The 23832-nt window shown below is 41.9% G+C and overlaps 1 protein-coding gene across 3 annotated transcripts in view; it reads left to right on the forward strand.

Annotated features, from left to right (window-relative positions):
* Nucleotides 1-23832, forward strand: part of ALK (ALK receptor tyrosine kinase) — a 326540-nt gene that overhangs the window by 68136 nt on the left and 234572 nt on the right. For all 3 annotated transcript variants that reach the window (XM_075413139.1, XM_075413138.1, XM_075413140.1), the window contains exon 2: nucleotides 17512-17631. In XM_075413139.1, coding sequence (XP_075269254.1) covers nucleotides 17512-17631 — 120 coding nt within the window. The remainder of the gene's footprint in view (nucleotides 1-17511; nucleotides 17632-23832) is intronic.

The following is a 23832-nucleotide window of genomic DNA, read 5'->3' on the forward strand; positions in this document are numbered from 1 at the left end:
TTCTTCGGTAAAGTATATCCATGATGTTTAGCCAGCACGTGGAAGGTTTATATATTAGCAAAATCTATGGCTTTTGACCTCATGGTAGCTATAGATTGTGCTGAATTTTGCTTCACTGCAAACCAACCTTGCAGGTAGGTATTGTAGGACGTTTTGCTCTTACTGCAAGACTGGAGCATGCTAAAGCTGTGAATGCCACGGCATCCTGATGAAATCCCCAAATGAATGTAATTCACTACCAATCTTAAAATGCTACTCTAGAGAATGACTATTCAAAAAAGGTCCTTATTTAATCAATAGAGTAACTCCCCATGTACCTTCAGACACATATAAAATCTGTTAGTGGCAACATGGTGGGTTTTATTGCTTTTTACTTCTGTTAGCATCGCAGAGCCAATTCAGCTTCGAGCAAGCTGGAATCTCCATCTTCCTGTATTACATCCACTAAAAATAATAGCTGACAGAGCCCGAGGCTCTCGGGCACTTGAGTGCTGTCTATAATGGCGCTGTTAACCCAGGTTCTGGTGAGTACCCTACCCTGACCACTGAAAGCACTGGGACTGCACAGGTTTTACCGAGACCATTATTTCAGTCTACAGCATTTTTGCTACTATGTGCACTGTATAAGGACAGAAGAAACCCAGCTTAAGTCTGACCCTAGGTTGTGTTTGCAGGCTAGGAATTTATTGCATTTTTCATTGTCTGGCTGAGTACTGTTGCTGCATTAATATAAAGTCCCATTATAATACTTTTACACAGCTGATTTCTGTGCAGTAGAGTTATATTAAAAATTGGGAGGTGTAATTCAATTTGGTTAAGCAGGTGATCATTTGGATACTGACCTTCAACACTTGCAAAATTGGATGGAAAAAGGGAAGAGAACCTGTGTGCCTGCGGCATGCTGATCTGTTTCTGTGGCTGATAAAGATACAGCCTGAACCTGTATTACTGGAAAAGCAGCATTGGCTAGAAGAGAGAGGAACTCAATTAAGGGGGAATAAAAAAATGGAAAAAGAAAAAAAAGCAAGACAGATTATCTTAAAAATTTTCGATGAAATTCTGAGCAATCTTGCTTATTTCATCCCATATCAAATCTGATTGTCTGGTGTCGAGGTTTCCCAAAAATAGACTTAAAAGTAGCAGTTTGGATTTGATTACAGTGCTCTGATTGACCTGTCAATAGTGATAGGTCTGTGATAAATCTTTTTTAGACTACAATAGAAGTGGCATCATACTCTGCAGTTACTGGACATGAGCTGATACAGATCCCTCCAAGCCAGGGTTCCAGACTGGATTTTGATTTTGCACGCCTCAAAATTCAGGAGAGTTTGTCTTAGTTTCACTGTTAGTGGATGCGCTGTTGGAAGTTTCCAGCTCTAACTGGTCATGGTGGAAATGGCGGGTTAGGTGCTGCTGGAGACACAGAGGCCAGTGCCCTGAGAAGCAGGGCACGCTGCATTTTGGAATAGGATACAGAGAGGAAGGAGGGAAAGTTCTTGATGTTCCCTCATGCAGCCCAGAATGCAGTGGTCAGAAAGCAGAAGACCTAGTGCCAGATTAAAACTCAGAGCGGGGAAGTGAATTTACGGCTCAGGCAGCCTGTACAAGGAGATAATGATGTTAATTCCTGTGAGTAGTGAGCTGGATTCTGATCAACCTCATGTAAGCAGGTGTACTCCAGAGATAGCAAGGGGCAGAAAAACAGGTTAATTACTATTTTAAGCAATCCAGTAAGGGCAGACTGGACAAGTTAGCACTATTTCCCTCATAAATGTTAGGTTGTGGGTGGTCAGGCAGCACAGGCATCTGAGATGGCAAGTACTAATCAAAAACTCTATATGAGCTGGACAGAGGCAGGTTTCATCCACAGGAGAACATACGCAGTCTCTTACCATGAGAGTCAGTCTTCTCCTATACCCTGTCATCCCTTCAGTGTCTTTCAGATGCTCCAGACCAAACTTTACCCTGGGAAGATGCACCTGGCTGCTAAATGCCAGGGGTGACTTCCCGTCAGAGCCAGTGCTGCTGCTGGTTTGAGCTCCCAGAACCAAGAAAGTAGTTTCCTCTTGATGGCATGAGAAATCCTAGGCCTCCTGCACCCAGTCACGGGGCAGGAGCAGGGATGTAAAAAAAGAGGGCATGGAGAGAGCCTGTCCCTAGTGCTTCTCTTGAGTAGAGGAAGGGAGGGGAAGAAGTAAAGCAAAACTGAAGCAGATATACCCAATTCCTGAAGACTGCTTCTAGCAGCCCAGAAAAATGACTATAGGACATCCATGAGCAGGAGGCCATAATGGCTTAGGGGCACCTGAGGTGGAGGCGGATAAGCACTGAGGAGAACCTGGGGGGAAGGAGAGGATGCTCTCAGTATTAAAATATCTTACTGGGGCCATTATTATCAAGATGTGGGTAAGAGTCCTAGAGAAAACAAGAACCTGAGCACCAGACTGTATTAGAGTTGATTTGATGGCCAGCTAGTGCAGTTAGTGATCTGGTGGTAAAAAACCTCTTACCGTGCTCTGTTGTTTTGCATCATCTGGTCACTTATGTATAATTCAGAACCTTTATCAAATTATTCATACCCTCTCTTTGCAAGCTGCAATTCATCCACAGGATGGTGGTCTCTTTCTCTATTACCTGCTCCAGTTGTCTTTACAGACTTAAAGACACCCTGCTGATCCAGAGTCTCTCCTGAGTTAAAGTTATCATGGGAGAAAAGCATACTCCCTGTTTTTCTTGCCTAGATTTCTTTCAGTAAATGGGATGGAAAGAAGGCTGCCTACCTTCACAAAGTACTTTTTTCATAGGTAGGAGTACAGATATGTGAGTCTAAGATCTACAACACATCATCTGAGTGAGTTGAATCTGGGGTGATTTTTGTAATGTGCAAAGTGAGACAGTTTAAGTTTGTGTCTAAAGCCCATGTAGTCATCCCCACAGCGTGCAGGTTAGAGGAGGGAAGATGCTCTAAGACACCATTGTGGTGTGCAGCAAATATTTTAACACAACATAACTCTCTACAGCAATTTTGAAAAACAAGTTACTTATATAAATACTTGTTCTTCGTGTAATTTTATGGTTTCCTAGAATGTCTCAAACTGTAGTCGTGGGTAATGCATAGTCAGTTCCTTAAAGAGTTCTGGAGCGCTGACTGCTAAGGTGATACTGGCAGCAGATATTTCTACTTGCTAAGCTGTATGAAAAGAACCTTTAAAATACCCCAAATCCTCACCTGATCATGTCTGTGATTGCTAACACTGTCATTGACAGAAGGATATTAGTCAGGCCTTGGAAGAAGTTCGTAAAACTGACTGTTTCAAAAGACTTCTCCCAAATTGAAACCAGAAATTATGAAAAGGCTGAATGCTCTTGCTTCCCTGATGGGACGCAGACTTTCAGAGTGGCTCTTTGCAGCTTCACACAGGCCAGTTCAGCTTAGTGCGTTCAGTGGTGGATCAGCTGCTTGCACTGTAAGGCCGTTAACGGTGCAGCTAGGACTACAGGTGCAGGCAGCTTGTGAACAGAAGGGCCGGGTTTTTTTGCAAAGGAAAGGAGAATGTGTGTTTTTCATTCCGAAACTGCCTACCAGTGTTATCAAGGAAGGGTATGGATATAAGGAGCAGTAGCATCATTCTGGTGGGGGTTCAGTCTGTTGTTGTAATTCCCAGTGTGTTGTGCTGTCTCTGACATGCAGCTCCCTCTCTGTCAATAAAAATAAACATCCATCTGAAGTTTGTAGCCAACAGAGAATTTCTTTCATTTGAATTTTTTATGAGTTTACCATGGCTGTGCTCATTCTGTTTCGCTCTTTACTAAATTTCCTAAAAGAGCTCATTGACTCTCCATGAGTTTTTCCAGACTGGCCAAACTGAGTGATTTCTCCAGTTCAAGGTCCTTGTCAGAGAATTCCCAGAGAGGTGCTCTGGCAGCTGCATAGCAAAGTCATATCTTGTCAGATGCATAAGAATTAGAATTACTTAAGTTGTTTCCTAATGGCAGATTTTCTATCAGGAAATATAATTTTGAAAACTAGACTTCCTATGGAAATATATCAATTTACACAAAATGCTGAGGTCTTTTTCAGCGAGGGAGCAAATCAAAATGAAATGTTTTGACCTTACCACAGTGAAGCATTTGGATCATTTACTTCATTTGCAACTGTGCTAGAATATGCTTTACAGTAAAATTGACATGAAACTCTTAAAATTTAATTCCTCTACACAAAATCATTTGGTCCCAAGCTGTTTTCCTATATAAGATTTTATTTCCAGGAAACTTCAGATTTATTCTTGTTCATTCCAACACGTGGAATTGAAAGAAAGAGAAATAATGGAGTTTCCTGCAAAGCAGAAATTCAGATTGCTGCTCGGATCCAGCACCTCTTTGGTACCACGGGCATTTGAAAGACCAACTGGTGCATAGCTGGAGTACCACACAAAGCAAACAAACAAAAAACCCCAAGGGCTGAAATCTGTTCCCAGTAAATATTTGAGTAATTTCAAAGTATTCATCCACTGCGGTCTGTCCATGAACAATTTGCAAACAGCCAACAAGTGCCAAATTTCACAAACAAACTGTTCATTGCAGAGAGTTTGCCTCTTCACTGTGACTGAGATTTGTGTCATTAAGAAGCCAACTGTTCTTCTTAAAAAAGGTTTTTACCCTCGCCATAGTAAAAACTGTATGTGAGGAGCAGGACAATAGAGTTTAAGGGAAATGATATTTTTAAAACTTTGCTTAGACATTTCTTCATAAAAATATTTACTGCATTTTATCCAAGGATTCCCAAGCCCCATGAACATCATTACTTCCATTTTAGTAGCAGAAAAAACAAGGCAAAAGGAGAAATTACGCAATTTATCTTAGATCCCGTTACAGATAAGAAGAACTGGAAATGGAATTAGCAGTCTCGAGTTCCAGTTCACAAAACAGTATCTATGGGATGAGAAGTTGGCTTTTATTTATAACAGGTATTAGTCTGGCCCTCATCGTAGGCGGTGCTGTATAACCCCCCAAAATTCAACTTGCCAGTTTCCATAGCAGACTTACAATAGAAGTCTGTATACTTTTCTTTCTCTAGATGCAGAAAATGAGGCATAGATGGCAAATTGTTTTACAGCATTTGGGGCTGGCAGTGGAAAAATAGCATGAGGCTAGCAGTGCTATCTCAGCCTTTTCTGGCCTCCTCTTTCCTAATTTGTCGTTGTTATCATCATCTCTAAATTCACCTTTAGAGCAACTGCCAAAAGTACTTTGATTTCAAGATGTGCACGCAGATAAAACATTCCACACTCAGACACTAAACGTAATACTAAAAAAAAAAAAACCACCAACACCCCAGCACTGAAGCATCTCACTGAAGGCAGCTGGTGATGATTCCTCCTTGATTATTGCTTAAGGACCGCTATTTGCAAGCACCTCATCCCTGGAGGACTTTCTTGGGGAAAAGCCATGGGAGGAAGTCTTCTTGAAGAGGTGTCATCTGTCATGACAAGTTGCGTGTCCTGATGAGTCTGGTGCTGAGACCACATTATGATGACTGATGAGGCCGTCCGGAGCAGTTAACTCAGCCATTTGTAATCATTTCTCTTACAGGCCTTTCAGTAATCACTTGGGGAATTTCTTTTTGAACAGTGCAGGTTCTGGGGAGAAGAGAAGCAAAGTTGTTTCTTTTTTTGCAGGAAAGGATTTAGGTAGACATAAATTTGGAGAAAAATGAAAAATGTAAATCAGTATAAAATGTCCTACTATCCTTCTAGATATTCCTGCAAGGCTACTTTGTTTTATTTTCATGTAGATTAAAGCCCCATCCACACACTGGCTCTGTTCCAGATGTGCAGAATTTCACAAGATGGAGTGAAGTCATTTGGCAGAGACAGGGCTGGACTACCAGAAGTGGGGACCTCTGGGGAGCAGGAAACAGTAAAGGTTGTTTTCTTTTCTAAACTTTCCTACCATTTTGCAATATGAATTTGAGCATGTCATTTAATTCCATGGTTTCTTAGTACCATTACACATAAGAGGTACATAATTCTGTGGCAAATCCCTCATGTACAATTTTTTCCATGTGGTTCATGTCTTCTACTAGTTGGTTTACAGCTCCTGATGTTTCAGCTCCCGATGGGCCAGCTTTTCAACCCAGCCCTTCTCACCAGTTTTGCCACGTCTGAGGAATGTAGGAATATGTAACTGAGAGAACAGAAAGCTCCTGTTTTCTGTGACCTGCCTCTTCCTACTCATCCTAGACTGTGTCTCACTGAGTATTTGGTTGGTCATCTTTATACCAGCAGTCAGATATAAGGCCAAGTAGGACTTCACAGCAGCATAGTTTGCATCAGCAGAGATAACCTGGGCTGTCCTGCGCCACACACAGGGCCCTGCCTTGAGCTGCAGCACCGTCTTTGGTGCCACGTAACTGAACTGCTTTGGTTCCATCCAGCAGAAGACAGTGGTGGCTGGTGGCATCAGCTGCTTTACAACATCACTCATCTCTTACGTGAATGCTGAGGATTAGTTAGCATTTAAAATCTTTGGAAAACGGCTATACAGAGCAAAAGTGTGCCACACTGGTAAAAAAAACCAAACACACAACAATCAGGGTATCTCTGGAGATACTGCTTCTCATTTTTGTTTTGCACGTGAAAAACAGAATGATGAGTAATTTCCCTTTTACAATCTCTGCTCATAGTCAGCTCAGAGGTGTCTATCCAGGTGAAGACAGGAGTTTCTCATGGCTGGCTCAGGTGCTTTGTGGCCTTCATTTTGGCAGCACTTGCAGAACTTCCTTGAGAAGAACTTTCACGTCTAAACACCCCACAGTTGTAGTCAGAGATGCTGTCCTTTACCTTAAGCAAAATTAAATGTTGCAGTGAAAATAGACAATATGAACACATTGGCATCTTTCCCAGTAAAGGGAATATGAAGTAGGTTTTATTGTTACTGCCAAGACAGCTGTGATTTAGATTGAAATAGTCATCGCACCCTTTTGCTATTTCTAGATATAATGCAGCTTGCCTACCAATAATGAATATCTAGTATTTTCTCTGATACCAAAACACCCTGCACATTTGTTGCTATTCTGCAACACTATATCTTAACAGAAATGCCTAACGCAGCGAATAAATGGTTTTAGCCTTACAAATGGCAGGAAATTCATAACTGTCACTGCTTCACAGTTTGTGTCTGTTGTACATATGTAGAGCTTCATATAATTCCTCAGAGTGTTCACTGTATGTTTTGATACAGCAGGCATATTTTAAAAGTTTCTTCTTCTAAAATGCCATCTTTGGATTGCAAGGTTTCAGAATTATTCCATATATTAAAGCTGGACAAAGCCTCTGGAGCTGCAGTGACCTTTCTAAAGGTGTTATCTCTGTCTGCGTGGTACAGACGAGGCACAGTTTCTATGGGAGACATCACTTCAGGATTTCTGCCTCTTTTGTACGGGACATCTCCAGTTTTCACCTGAAGTTGCTGTGTTTTATTTCCTTTGCTTGTGACCTATTTTAAACGTGTAGGGGTGGGGATGTCTCATTTAAAAAAAAGCCCCTGGATTTGTATTTCTGTATTGTGGGACCATTATTGAGCCTTCTGCCAGCATTAACTTTCACATGCACTTGTGCAATAAGCATAGAATTTCCCTCCTTTTACAGAAGCAAGAGTTGTAATAATGACAGTAAGGAGGAAAAATAAGATTGACTTGTGCCACTACTGTCGCTTGCTTCCAAATAACAGATGTTTACTGGCCACCATTTGCGACTGGCGTTATTGAATCGTTCCAAGCAGTGACACAAGGCCAGCTTGTGCCTGAGGTGGGCTTATGCCAGGTGGTGGATGAGAGACTGTTCTGGACATTGCCTCATGGTCTTTGAGGAAGAAGGATGGTGCACATGTCCAAGAAGCTTTTTTTGCAAAGAAAGGGGTAGATGTAGTAGGTAGTATAGGATACAGGTAATGTGAATTCCTGGGGAAACCTGGATAAATCAGCTGGAGTGAAGTAAAGACACTTCCCAAATTAACTCAGGCTGAATTGTGACCTTTAAACTGTCTCTTGTGTCTGTATTAGGAACCATAGGAAAAAAGTTTGTCCTTCCTTCTGATATGCAATAGGTGTGTGAAAATGAACTTTGTTTCCTCTCCACCCTCCATCCAAGCTCAATGCTGCAGTGCAGTGGAAGAGAGGATTTTAGATGCTCAGGTCATGTGTGATTGTAGATGGATTTGAGTTGGAAGGGGGGCATTTAGTTCCTATATATGAAAGAAAAAATGTTCCCTAAACTTTGTTGTGAGTATTTCCAGAGCCAGAGGTATTGACATGGCATGAAAGTGTGGGAGAAGTGAGTTTTACCTCCATTTTCATCCTGATCAAAGAAGCCATCTTTAAAAGGTGATGCAGACTGCCTGCTCTGAGGGTGAAAAGCCTCCTGCAGACCACAGAGATTCAGATCTGCACTGAAATCTTCAAATGCTCATTCCCCCAACATTTAAACATTCAAGGAATTTTTGCATGTGTCTTTGTCCACTGACACTGAAGAATGATGGAGACAAAAATAAGTGAGCATTGAATGGCACACCTTGAAAACAAGAAAGATAGATCAAAAGTCAGATGTTGAAAAAAATATGAGCTTGTATTAAAATTTGCAGGGACTGTGAGCCACTGAATATCTAAGTATCTGTAACTATGTTAAAGTGGTAACTCCTTAGAGGTGCAAGTTTGTATACACATTCTGGTTTAGTACACCGCATTCTGGTTTAGTACACAGTCTGTGTAGAACAAAAGGAGGATTTAAGTGTAAACAGAGCAAGATGTTGTTTCTGGGTTAGTTTCTTTTTCCTTAATCCCACTACTTAGGATAATATAGGAAGTGTGCATATCTGATGAGAGACTCGAACCAGGTGTGTGTGTGTGTTAAATATGGAAGTAGCTATGCAGAAATCCAAGGTGAAGGCACTGTATGTTTTGAAGTCAGTATATGTAATGAATTATTAAAATGCTGTCAAAACAACTAGTTTTTTTCTTTTTTTCCTTGAAAGGCTGGCCACTGTACTTCTAGAGGTTATGTTAACTGGGTACAGACTAAGGGAAAGTACACGCAGAGGAGTAATCTGAGGCATGCAGATAGATGGACACTGAGAATACGTGGGATCAGGACCCCAGTTGTGACAGATGAGAATCATACTGGTATAGCATTCATACTGGTAGAGCATGATATAGTATGGTGTATCTATATAGCATATGTACCAGTATAGCAATCATACTGGTAAGCCACTGCTCTGAAGTCCTTTGGATGAGGAACACTGTAACGGAGACTCCTTCTAGGGACGAGTCCAGCAGGCACTGGAAGGGTTCCCAATGACTGTGAATGGAGGAGCTCTCTAATGTTGATACACATGGACCAAAACTTAATACTGCCTCTCAGTCTTTTTGTTGGAAGTTTTTCTAATCTACAGTAGACGAATACCCCAGACAACAGTGGAAGGATCACTTTATTTTTACATGTACAGAAAAAAATCAGAACATCTGCAACCTGAGGTACTTTAGTGTGCCTTAGTATCACAGAATCACAGAATGTTCGGGGTTGGAAGGGACCTCTGTGGGTCATCTAGTCCAACCCCCCTGCCGAAGCAGGGTCACCTAGAGCAGGCTACACAGGATCTTGTCCAGGCGGGTCTTGAATATCTCCGGAGAAGGAGACTCCACAACCTCCCTGGGCAGCCTGTTCCAGTGCTCCGTCACCCTCAGAGGGAAGAAGTTCTTCCTCATGTTCAGATGGAACTTCCTATGCTTCAGTTTGTGCCCATTGCCCCTTGTCCTGTCGCTGGGCACCACTGAAAAGAGTCTGGCCCCATCCCAATTCCACAGACTTTATCTTGCACTTTCCTGAGGTCTGCAGTGTCTGGAGGTCTGTGCGTCCTGCAGGAAACAGCTGGACATAATGACTTCTGGTTTTTACTGCATACCTGGTCAGTAATTCAGACGTGTTGGTTATCAGCCCAAAGACAAGGACAAGTATTGCCCTGTGTTGAAATACCACAGCCCCACAAAGTCACCACTCCAACACTCCTTTTCCAGTTGTTATCCTAATATATCTAAAAGCTTATACAATGCACAAGCATCCTAAATTCAGAATATGTGTTTGTACATGGAGCGTTGCTGCTAAAGGGCTTTCCCCTTTGTTTAGCAAAGCTGCAGGCTAGACAGGTAGTAGAAGGGCATCCCTCGACGACGCAGCCCTGCCAGCAGCCTCAGCTTTTGAGGTGACAAACCAGAGCTGAGAGCAGTTCAATTGCTAACACTCAGTCCTTTGTTTTCTCTGTGTTGCCCACAGAGATGCTTAATTGTGCTGTGAAAGATTATTATGGCAAAGATCAGTCTACTGCTGGATTTTTTAAAGGTTTCTTGTATGCACACAGATGAGTAACAACTTTAAGCCATTCCTAGTCTGGTTTGTAACTGAGACCCTGAGCTCTTTATCAGTGATTCATTGCTGTTTTGTGTTGTCTTACCGGGCAGGTCTTCAGCAGCTGCAGAGCATCTGAGATGCAGCAGTATGCTCTAGATGGCAGTATATTTTTAAACGATATTAGTTGAACTGGGTAGAATGTAAGCTTGGTCATTTTAATTGTTTTTTTTAATGCTCTTTGCATGCCACATGCTTTCAAAGTAGAAATTAAAAAACTTCTTAGATTTTACGATATATATGCAAATACTAAGAAGAATTCACAGAAAGCAGCAAAGGAAACAATATTTGTTTTCCCCTGCATTTTTAACAGGAAAATGTTTTTTTTTTTCCTTGTGATGAACAGCAACACTGATACGTCGTTAATATTCCCGTCGCAATGCCTTGGTGGAATTGTAATCTGGGTGTTTTGTGCTCCTCTTCTTCCAGAGCCAGAGTCTGCTGATCAGACCACATCTCCCAGACTGAGAACAGACTCTCCTTGTGTCAATAAATGTTTATGGGGTGTGGTAGGTAGAGGGACTGCCTCGTTGGAAGAGAAGAATGGGGTTGTGGAGCACCTATTTGAGTTAGTGAGCTTTGAGGCATTTGGGGTTTTTTCAATCAAAAGTTAATATTCCCTGTGAAAAGGAGAAGGACAAAAAAACACATTGCTAACAGAAAGGGGTTAAAAGAAAATTTCAAATAAGCCTTACAAAGGCAAAAAAAAAAATAGTCAGGGCCAGAAGGATAAGACAGTTGTTGAGTTAAATACAGTTTTATTAGTGACACATGCTTCATGTACAGGAAGTGTGTGCTATTCCCAAATTTACTCATAAAGCATCTGCCTGTCAGTGTTGTTGATCACTTCTGTGCCTCATGCAGTACGTCTGACTGAATCCACTATCCACAGGTCTGCTACAGCCCACTAAATGCAAATTTCTTCCCCACAGCAATCCAGCACACTTTCTGTGACACACACACTACTGTTTATTTGCACTCATCAGACTTTCAATATGACATAAAATCATTGTAACATAATGCATTATTAAATATATTTTCCAGCTGAAAAAGATAAACTTGACAGGCTGTCAGTGAACATTTTTATACTTTAGAAAAGGTTTATAATAAGAAACCCTGGAGTATATCCACCCATTAGTGTAAGTAAAGCTCACCAACTGTTCAGAGCAAGAAACTGTGTGGAATGGAGTGAGCTTGCTCTTTGCCTTGTTCTCCGGCTTGACTAGAAACAGAATTTGAATTTTGCTTCTGAATGTCGTTTAGACAATGATTTGTATGAACATAGTTGAGTATATGGATTATTCACAAAGCGTTTACTTGGCCTGTTTGTTGGTTTTGGTGCTGCTTGGTCAGCTCAATATAATGTGTTCTTTGTGCTTTTATGGATGACTGAATATGTTTGTAGACAGGAAGAGGGGAAAAATGAATGTTTCTAAGAGGCTGTATGAGCACTGTTAGTGTGATCATGAGGATCAGTTGTGAATTTGAGAGCTTACAGGGAATTCTCAGGCAATCTTTTTTTCCCCTGGTCGCATCCCTTTACCCCCAAAAAACTGAAACAGAGAACTTTTGTGGAGCCAGGAGCTCAGGAATCCTTTATCAGGGACCTCTGGGGCACATGCTCTCAGCTAGGCAGAGGCAAGCCTGAACATCGTGTTGGTCATAGCTAGCCAGGGCTTCATAAGTGCCGGGGTCCTGAGAGCTCTTTTGCAAGATGGAGATATTGGGCTTCAGGGCAGTGTTGGACCTGCCACTGCCCAGATGTCTTTGGCCTGCCTCTAGTTCGTAGGAGAAGTCTGCAGAGATTTCCATGCCTGGGGCAGTCAGCTGCCTGTAAGGCTTTTTGTTTCTTTTAATGAAATGAAGTTGGTTTGGTCCTGAGTAGATTTGTGCTTTTTTTTTTTTTTTTTTTTTTTAAATAAGGGAAAAATAACTGTTTAATATGCTTTCTGTGGAAAATTGCTACTTTTTACTTAGAACTGGAATAACCTTTTCTGAAATGTCAGGCTTCCCCAGAGACTGGAAAATCCAGATCTTGGTGGAGGCTGTTTCTAAACACATAGTTGTAATATTTGCTGATAACTATTGTATTGATTGCTGTTATAAACCAGAGCCACAAATATACTAATGCTGATTTCTAATTTCCACACAATCAAATATGAATGACTCTGAGATATTTTTCCAGACCGAGGTGTAGCTGAAAGTACATTTTTATCTCAGTTATTAACTTACATATCTGTTGCAACTCTGAAATCTAGAGGACAGGTACATGCAGGTTTGTAATCTCAGATTCAACACTAACTTACCAAACAGTAATAAGAACATATCTCCCCAAGCATAAAGATGTTAGGTTGCCTACATTGGTTCTCAATATGTTTTTAGCATTTTTCTCGGAAAACATTTTCTGTCCTGTTTCACTGCTAGGACATAATGTTTGTGAGGACCAGATCTGAGAAACTGGGAATAATATGGCTCAGCAAAGTGAGAAAGCTTATGCACTGAGTAATCAAGCAGTATCTAAAGGTAGTAATAAGCAATATTCAGTTACATGCAGGTGCACTTTTTGGTTAAAAAAGGCATGGGTGTTTTGATAAAAATTCAACTACGTTTCTGCACTGCACAGAACTTTAGAAAACTACATATGTTAATTGCTAGGGATATTTCTTCCTTCTTCCAGCAAAGGCAAAGAAGGGAGGAAATCCTGTTTGTTTAAAAATGACCTGAGTAGAATGCTTTTCTTGTTCCATTTTTATGTGAACATGCAGGGTTATTCTAGTAAAGAGGTATTTTTCATTAAAATAATACATAAATATTTTATTTAATGAATTTGTGGCCTTCAGGCTTGACTTCAGTACACATGAACCATTTTTCATTTTTTTACCAAAACTCTTGGTGAGCTGAACGAATTTCACATTCCCTAAGGAGATTCCTTTGCACAAGTTCAAAAACAGAAATGTCAGACCTTCTCTTCAGGTGCACATTTCTAGCTGTGATGGAGTACCTTGGGTCAGGATTTGGCCCTGGATATTCCTTTAGGCAAGAATATCAGAGAAACCTCTGTTGTACCTTGCCATACTTCTGGCTACTGAAAATGGAGCTGTCAGCTTCCAGTTGCTGATCCATTAATTTTTTTTAAAGGTTAGGGTTACTGTTGGTAAGTGACAGAGCACCCTGGTACAAAAAACCAGAATGGGAGGTTAGGATATTTAAAAAGGAGACAAAATTTTCTTAGTGCTTTTTGGCTTCAGTATGAATTGTTTTAGAGAGGGGGAAAAACACCTTTATTTTGTAAAATGGCTACAGTGTAGCTTACGTTTGCATTACCCTTGCTGCACAAAAAGCATTTGTTTAGCTGATACAGTCTTCTGTAATTATCTTTCTGGACGTAAAATGCCCTGGAGGTGGAAGAGGAAAGGTCTCTCCTTTGCCTAACCTATAGCTCACTGAAATAAAATCATTCCTCACTGTGAAGAGTAGCCTCTTGGCTATACAAAAACCTTTTACCCAGCGTCTTTCTCTGAAGATAACTTAATTGAGAAAGATTCATAACTTCTGATACAATCTTCTTGTCTGCAAGTTCAGACCAATACCCCAAGCAAATCATTTGAGATGAAGTTCAAAAATGAATCCTAAAGAATACAAGAAAAAGGAGTTCTTAGGTTAGAATGAATTGAACTGAATCCATTCCATTTTTTAAAAATAGAGAAGAACTTTCAATTTTTTATGTTATCTTTCATGCATCTCTTGCTGCTGTTAGAGGGGAGGTTCACATGCCTGGACTGCCCTGTCTTCTCTGCTCACATGTTCAACTTCTTTATTTTTAATCTCAATCTACTGCGTGTATTGGTGGCAGAGGGAACGTTTCCACATAGCTGAGGCTGGAGGTAGGCATGATTTCTGAAGAATGCAATGTAAAGTGCGTTACAGCTGTCAGAGGCATTTTTCCGAAGGTGAGGCAGGCCAAGGAATTTGGGGTACTGCAGCTGATCGTTGTGCTACCGATTCCCAGGTAAAGCTGCTCAGGGTAGTAGCAGTGATTTAATTTTGACTTCCGTGGCTGCAATGTTAGGGGGAGAAATGCACAGTGGGACTTTCTCTCAGATGATTTTTCCAGGGGAACAGAGATGAGGAGCAAGTGGGTTTTTCAGGTTTGTGTGAAGTTTTCACAGGATTCTGACCACAAGGCTTGGCTCTCTGTCAGTACTGAATACATGACATCTGCATTCGTTCTGGGTCTCTTAGGGGTAGAGAGGCCCCAGAGTTCTTGTCTGTGGGAGACCTGTGGTCTGTGTTTAGGGTATTAAATCATTCCCCATTTAGGAGAGTCACTGGGTACAGGTGTTATATAACAGGGCAGTTGATACTGGTCAGACACCTCACATCAGGCAAAACACACATCGCTTTTAAAACCAGCTTATTTCATGAGTTCATTTTTATTAATATTAATCTTGTATTCTTTATATTAGCATCAAAGTGAAGCACATTTGTGGAAAAAAAATCTGCTTCTAGCAACTATTATAACTATTGTAATGAATCCTGGCATTATTTGCCACAACCATCTGTATCCGGGGCCACAGAAAGACGTGACAACCATGTCTTGATGTTGTCCCATCCCACCCAGTGGGTAAGGGGGGGGTGAGCTTTTTCAGTTCTCTACGGTATAAAGGAGTCACGACAATGACGCAAGAGGTTCAACTAAAATCAAAGCTTTACTTGGAATTCAGCGAATTTACAAAATATGGTAACTTCGCGACTTTGTAACGACATTACTTTTAATGCAGCAGAGTTACAACGGATATTGACGTGGCAAAACTTATGACAATATAATGTCTAATTTTGCAAAACTACAAAATATAGCAGATTGACAAACTTACAACAACATAACCCTTACGTGCCTATAAATCACGTATTGACAAACTTACAATGACACTACCCTTATGTGCCTATAAATCAAGTCAAAGATAGAGAAACAGAGGAAAACAAAAGGAGAGGTAAGAGAAGATATCACCACCCTTGGACCCAGCGGCAGTTTCTGCTGGTGGTCGGGGTCCTCAGTGGCAGACGTGCACCAAGAGGCTTGCCCATTCTGCTTTTGTATCCTTCAGGTGCCTGTTGTCCCTCCTCAAGGGAAAAGTACTGTTGCTCAAAATGAGCCTTGGTGGTCTCACAATCCCTCTCTGCAGAGCTGACCTTCAGTCTTGCGCAAGCGTTTCACTTCCTTGCTTGTGTGGCATCTCAGAGGGAGAGAGGTGGGTTGCGCAAGACAGTGTCCTGCCTCCGCGGGGTTCCATTTGCCTGCCACGATCCCTTGTCAGGTGAGGAAGTTTGCTTGTGAAAGTACAAAGTACAATGTCTCGTTTGTAAGTTTGCGTGATTCGAGCATCTCTGTCTCGATTTCTTAAGACGGATGTTTGCAACAATCACTCACTCTGACCTGGGGCTCTACAGGTGTTAGGAATGAGAAGCCAATGTAAAGGTTATTTCATAGTTACCTATCACTTCATCATTCACATTTGAGGTAGGACACTAGGTTTGATACCTGCCCTCATAAATCACTGGCCTGATCTGTGTTGCTACATTCCAGATGACAACAGAGGATATTTAGTTACTGTACCGTAACTTAGCATGAGACTAGGTTTAATTGAGCCATTAGGGATATTAATTTTTGCTACTCTAGAATGGCTTACAATACAGCGTGAAGTCCTTCCTTACCTTGAAGATTCCTGCTCTAAGCAATGAGCAAGAGTTACAGCTCTTACATAAGAGTGGTTATTCTTCTCTTGGTTTTGGTATCATTGCGCAGTTACAGGAGCGTGCTAAAAACGCGATTGCACTGAGAACAAGATAGGGCACAACTAACACTTGGTATTTACACTTCTGACAAGTCCCTCTGAAATTTTCAAGTTTTTCTTCCGTGGAAGTGGGAAGCAGGGCTAAGCAGACCTTTAATAGAATCAAAGCAGTGTTTTCCCCAAGGCTTCAGCCATTTACCGTGTTAACTATTATCGTCTTAAATGTGTCTTTCTTACCCGTTACTATTTATCTATTCAAGAGGACAGTTCTTCAGCCTCTGAATGAACTATTGCTCTAAGTTAGTTAATTCCTATTGTTACAGAAGGTTTTACCAAACTTTTATTGGGAGGTATTATCAAATTGTTTTGCTGTTATTACAGCAAAGCTTAGCATTGCACCTAAACTAAAAGAATTCAAGTAAGCAACTGTAGTATTCTTGACAAAAATATTATTTAATAGATCAAAAAATGTACTTTTGATTTTCTTTCTGAACAACCAATTCTTTATGTCTTCTCTGAGAAATCAGAACATATCAGCAATCCAGAGGTTTGTTTTGTTCCATCAAACAAATCTTCCAAACACAAGTTTTGCCTGCCTGTATTTCTATGAAGTTAAATCCTTCTTTTCCCCTGATGGCCTCAACAAATGAGATGAGAATACGCAAGATCCTGTCTTCAGAAAATCCAGCTTAAACAGTCACAGGGAAAATCTGTGCTTTCAAAGCTTACAGAATTTGGCTTTGCTCATCGACCTTGCCTGTTATTTCAAATACTGTTTCTCTTTGCACCTCTAGTGTCATTGCGGTCTGGTAGAGTTCGTGCAGGCTTGTACAGATCCTCACCTGTTCTGGATCGCTGGAGTATTCTAATCCCAACAAGTAGCTTTGAGATAGACGCATTGGGTTGTTGAACAGAAGCTGGGTTTCTGTGTGCCTGTTCCAGGTATGCGATCTCCGCATGCTTTAAAAAAAACTTTAAAATGACAAATTGAGGGGCTGAAAGGTCAAAGAGAACTTAGAACCAGTGTGAGATTGAAGTTGGCAGTTTTTCTAGGTGATGATTATTTTGCAGTGTAAAGCAACTTATCTCCTGCCTCCCTGTGCACAAATGTATCAGGAAGGAAGAACCGACCAAGAAGCTGTTGAATTTTGGTGCTTATTGCATATGGTGTATAAAGCTGTTTAAGATCTTTGTGCTCGATGTGTAGTATACAAACAGCTACGTCATACATAATGTTTATTTTTCTGTTTTTTTAATGAAAGGTCTGAGTGCTTCCGAACTCCGAGCAAGCAGCCCTCTTCTTCCTCCTGGTTACTCTGCTTGGAACTTGACCTGGGTCATGAGAGATACATCCCCTTTCTTCTCCCATAGAGGACGACACAGTGAGTAGCATTTATATGTCATCTTCAAGAGGCTGTAACTAACTGCCTCAGGATATTGGTATAATACTGAAGCAGAACAACACAAGTCAAATGACTCATGATAAAATATCCATACTGTCAGCCCCTGAGGGCACTAACAAGCCTTACTGCCCCTTACCAGCCTCCGCTGGGGCCTTTCCCCACCCTGCACATGGGCCCAGGAGCCCCATTTCAGCCCAGCCTGGGGTCAGGCTGATGTCCCAATGTGGTCTTGGCCTATCACCATCTCCGTGAAAGTGCCTGCTGACCTTGGCTGTCCCGGCCTGCTCTGCTCCCCCAAATTGTAATATTAGGGTGCTGTGCTATGTTGGAATCCGGTGATATCAGAAAGAGAAGAGCTGTGTACCACACTTTTTTTTTCTTCCCATCTCCTTTCATAACTCCCATCCCTTCCAAAATCTGGGAATCTATTTTCATCTGTTCTCTGGTATGACCTGTTTACTGACAAACCATAGCCATTCCACTGTGAAAAACTGTGGTCGTAGTTAGGACCAGACTGCATAAGGCAATATCTAATATGCAATCCAGAAAGTGACTGAAGTAGAATATATCTACTATATATCTACTACCAGTCTCTATGAGGGGAGATAAGGTGCTGAGAGGCTAATAAGATTTACTCACCCCAAGCCTGTAATTATCTGCTTGAGGGAAAAGTTTGACCTACCTATATGAAGGAGTCCCATATTTCTTCAAATTTATGTTGCAGCCTTTTATGCGTGCAATATATATTCTTTCCACTGGCATGCAATATCTGCTCCTAGCTGTTGTATCTGCTTGAACGATGAGGACACACCAATTTCATTTTGGAAGGGACAGTAGTACAATCTTTTCTCCCTCACTTGTTTTCTCAGAAGTTGCAAGGATGATTTTTAATTTATCCTTTATTACTTCTTCCTAAACTCTTTCAGTTTCTCAGCAATACCATTCTAAGGGAAAGCTTTGTTCTTAAAACTTAAAAGCATTGATTCCATCTGACAGCATCACATGGAGATAAATGTACTGCATCTAAGCAGAAATTATTTATTACGATTTTAGCTGGTTGCACAAGACCAAATCCTACCATATTCCAACCATCTGTTTTGCAAGGAAAGGCAGGAGTTTGATAATATGTTGCACAAAATACAATCTTCACTCAGGACAAGTCTAAACTGTTTTCTCCCTCAGGAGGTGTAATTCAGGACATGAAACTTGAAGCTAGTGGGGAATCTTGAAGAGGGGCAGGAGTTGTTTGATTTTTGCTAGCTTTGCACCTTATGTATTCAAAAGGTTGGCAGAACGTCCTCCAAATTAAAGAGTTAGCAGTGGCCCTCAGAGCCACACATTTCAGACTAGAACAGCCCATAGCATCACCATGCGGGCAGGCTTCCTGCCACTTCAGATATGCAGTGTGTGGAGGACTGGTGTGGGTACGTGTAGTAAAACCTATGAAAGTAGCCCAAGCCTAAGAGGGAAATTCTTAAAACTTCTCTTTATTCCTCTGCATACCTGCAGCTTTTGGGCACCTGAATGTTTATTAGTAAACTTCCCAGGGATCTAGATTTCTGTCCAGAGCTGCTATGAGCGTGACGAGGAAGGACAGTACTTTTCAGCAGCTGATCATTGGTTCTGGATCTGAGCAGCTCTGTGATGTTCACGCAGAGACTCAGCAGAGCAAGGCAGAAGACAAAGTTAGACCATCCAAGCTCTAAGCAAGTAACCTTGTCCCAGGACTACCCTTGCCTTCTGATTAAGTGCTTAATCCAAAAACACACAATAAATCATCAGCAGAAACAAAACCCAGCAGTTCTTCACTACTAGAGTCTTTTCCTCTTCTGTCAGAAGCTTTCCTCACTGCTCCCAGCATCATTAAGATTACAGAATGATCCATAAAACTTCTATGAAAACTTTGTTTGCCTAATCATCTGATGGGGCCCATCTAATTAACTGGCTGACATTGCTGGAATGGGGCAATATTAGTTGTCTTAATTACTTTTTCCCTGTGTTCCTCTGTTGGGGAAATCTCTTTGATTGAAAGGCTGAGTAAATGGAAATGTAGGGTCCCTTTTCCTCTGCCAAACTAAGTTCCCTGCTCCTATGCTCAGAATTAAAAATTCTGATGGACTGCCTCTAGTATTTCTAACAGGAACAGTGCTTGATGATATCTTTGAAACTACGTGCAGCGATCCCAAAATATAATAACAGGCACAACAGGATACTTGAAAGTGATGCATTCACAAGACCTTTTTTTCTGTTTTGTCTAGAGGTTTCTAGATTTGTCTCTATCCAAGCATTGATTTATCATCTACCATCTCAAAGATGCAAAATCCACCTGCCTTTCAGAAAATAAAGACTTAAAAAACCCACGTGAAGTCAAAATTATCTGGGAATTCAGCCCGGGTGGCAGAAGGAGTCTTTAAATCTCCATATTTTTGTGTTTTCTTTTGTTCTCTTTGAGGTATACTCAGACTATTTCCTGTGGCTGGAATCAATTTTTAATGCATTCTGCACATGTGGACTTATGGTAGCGTAGTAATCTCCCATTTGCAGCACTGATGGAACTCTGTCCTGAGGCATACATGATTAACGGCACCCAGCCACATATTTAATTTATTGTCCTGGCTGGTTGAATATTAGTTTTCTCTTCTGTATAGGTATTATATAAGAAATCAATTGTTCACTGCATAAAATCCATTAAGTTTCTGTAACAGGGGTTCTAGATGACGGGTGCCCCTGAAGGCCTGGAAGACTTCATGCAGTTAATACAGCCCTCTCTGCCCCATCTTCTACATCCCACCAGGCTAGCCAACAGCACTGAGCCTGGAACATGATCCTGGCAGGGTATGATGGCCAACAGCGGAAAGTGCTACCAACTGGAAAAAAATCAAATGCAATTCAGCCCATCTAAATTCTGTTCTGAAAGAAGAGTGCATTTTGTGAGAGTAACAGGCATAAGGGTTGCCGTGTTAGACCTTTTTGGGAGACAGGAGATGGCTTTTGCTTTTCAACTCTACTTCTGCTACCATGCTATCTGTGCGTCTCTATGCCAGATCCCTCCAGTAGCAGCTGAACTCCTTGGCTGTTCTGAACCGACTTTATTCAAAATACAGAAGTACCTCTCTCAGGCTATGTCAGACTTCTGCAATATAGTTTACAGATTTTTTTTTCCCCTTCTGAAGTCTAGGAAATAGTAGTGTTTTGGATTCCAGAGTTAACTGGAACTAAAAGTCAGGGGGAAATAGCAGATTCGGCTACTAAATGACTGGTGTGCTTAAAAATGTCTACAAAAGAGGAGTTCAGCAGAGGAGGAGCACATACTTTCAGGAGTGCATAATTATTCACAGCTTTGATTTAATAGGTGCTAAAAGCATAATCTAAAGGATGGCCTCTTTTAACAACTTATTAATAATTTCACTCAGCTCTGTGTCTTCAGAAAACTAATTTGACAGGGTTGTTGTTGGGTTTTTTTTAACACTTTCTAATGGAATGTCGTCGACGAGCTCATGATTTCCTGAATTGAGTTTGCTAAAAAAAAAATAAAAATGTGATGGACTAATTTTACAGTGGAATTAATTAGGGTCATTCTCGCTGCGTATTGGATGCTTAGTGGCACAGCAGCTGCTCAGGGAGGTGTCAGATCATTAATTTTTTTCTCTGGTAGGTTGTGTGCAACTTGCTGAATTCAAGTACTCGTGCACATGCATTCAAAATACCATTTCATTCCTGTGAGTGGGATACCAGATAGATACTGCTGACACAAAACTCAGTGAGTCTGAACACCAAACAAAAGAGACAATGGAGAGAAAGAGGGCACCATCCCGATGAATTTGTGCTACAGTTAAGTTCCCATGACTACTTGTTTTATAAATATACAACAAATCAGACTAATACAGACATTTTCAGAATGCTAAAGCTACCATGATACTTGGCTCAGCATGGCATAGTGAGATGCGTGGATATGAGCTTTTACAACAAGTTCTTGTTTGGAAGGTGAGATAAAGTCAGGAGAGGAGTGAGGAGAATAATACTTTATTCCAGAGAAAAAATTAATCAATACTTTCTTAGTAAAGATACTGCAAAAGTGATGTACTACCTTCATTCAAATACATCCCTTTTGCAATCTGAGAAGTACTCTAACATAGTTTTGGAAATAGTTATGAATATAATAGGGCAAGACTTCAGTTAACAGCAGTTATTCACAGCAGATTTTAGAAATGCTCCTTATAAAATAGCAGATGCTGTGACCCCATATACATGTGCAAGAATTCTTGCTTAATGATTAGATTGTATTTTTGCTATGTGCAATGGTGCCGAAATCCAGGGTGTGGGAAATCACAGGAAAAGCAGCATCTGCCTAGCTAAACTGAAGGCTGTGCGAGTCAAGAAAGAAGGATAAACCTTATTAGGAGAAATTTTTACTTCCTTTCAAGTTATTCTTTTCCTTATATCCTCTTTCATGTGCAGATAATACACCAATGACAGCTCAACGTTTTTTCCATAATAAAATAACATACAATAACACAATAAACGTCTTTTCTCCATGTCTCTCAAGTATTCATTTTCTCTAGATATCTCTCAGACTTCATGCAAGAGGTCCCTTGTATGAATTGTCAAAATATGACAGTTCATCCAACCCCTGTTTTGCGCCAACTGGAGCATGTTTTCTGACAATTGCTGTTAGTCGGCACTTCAGTCTTCTGGCCAGAACTGGCATTAGAAATGCGCTTTCATTTATTGTTTTTGCTGCACGCATGGGAGACGTGGTGGACGAATATTTCTTGTGTGGAGGACGAGCTCTGTCACTTAGAGCAGACTGAAAATGAGAGCTATTGCTGGCTGTTCTCCCCACACCCCCTCCTCGCGCTTCTCCCTGTAGCTGCCTTGAAAGACTGTGCTTATAATTGATTGATAAAGGAGTCTTGGCCCTCTTCTTTGTAGCCTGATTTCCACTGAACAAAGCAGCTGTCAGAAATTTTGGTGATTCAGTCCCTGGTGCACTCCGAGGAGCTGGGCGGATACGAAGTATACGCTGTCATTTTGAAGATTCTCTTAACAAATAAATGAATGGTTGCGTTATTGCCATTTTCTCCAAGCAGCGGCCCACCCAGCTGCACCTCGCCATACCCGCCCAGGGCGCCACAGAGAAAATCCCCCTCGCCCGCAGCGGGCTTTGACGAGCCCCGGGAGGGACTCGCCGGCCGGCTCTGCAGAGACCGGGGGCCACTCCAGCCCTGGCAGCCAGCTGGAGATGGAGGGGCTGGGGAGCTGCTGTGGGGCAAGCGGGGTGGCAAAATGCCCGCCGAGCGGCGTGTGGGTGAGGGGGGCAGAGGGGCTGCCCGCGGCGGGCACCAGCACGGTGAGGGGAGGCAGCTGCTGGGGGCCGGAGGAGTGTCCACGGAGACCTGCCGGTGCAGAGGAAGGGCGCAGGGCGACGAGCCAGCTTGCTCTAAGTAGCTTTAACTTAGAGGAGGTCCTTGATGAACACGGGCTGGGGCTTGGGGCAGGGAGAGAGGCTGATGTGCTGCCTGGCTGCTCTCCTCACTGCTTCACTTGCAAGTGACTGAGGCACGTGAGTCGGGATGGACACCAAAGCCACACTGAATGGAGCAATGCCATGGGGCTCCTCCAGTGCCTCCCCGGTTCCTCGCCTCCCTGGTCCCTCACCTCCCCAGTTACGCCATGCTGCTGCTCTCAGGTTTGTCAGCTCCTGGAGCGGTAGCCCAAACGCTGGGCAACTGCTGTCGGTGCAGGCATTTGCTAGGGGTAGTAAGGCCTGGGGTGCCCAGCAGGGATACACGTGTCTTACTATCCCTTAAAACGTGCCAGTTTGCACTTTTCGGTGCTGAGCAATGGAAGGAAGTAGGCGAAACTATCTCTTCAGGCTTTCATTCTCGGCAGGAGCAAGACAGTTAAACCCTGCAGTTGTTTCTCCTCTTTAATTTGTGTGACAGCTGATGCCTTTTCCCTTTCTCCCTTTTTTTTTTCCTGTGCCCTTCCATCTTCTGGTGGATTTGCTCATTTTAAATTGCTGCTGTACCTCCAGTCACACAGTGGAAAGGTGGCATTAGGGTTCCACGTGCAAAGACTTTCACCCCTTCTTTGTGCCAGCGGGGCAACGCTTGCTTCCAAGGGCCTGGACTGTGTTTGGTGTGCCTTCTTCCCTGAAGTCCTCCTGAGTGTTCAGCA

The sequence above is a fragment of the Opisthocomus hoazin genome, chromosome 2, assembly GCF_030867145.1.
Source record: "Opisthocomus hoazin isolate bOpiHoa1 chromosome 2, bOpiHoa1.hap1, whole genome shotgun sequence".
Taxonomy (NCBI): domain Eukaryota; kingdom Metazoa; phylum Chordata; class Aves; order Opisthocomiformes; family Opisthocomidae; genus Opisthocomus; species Opisthocomus hoazin.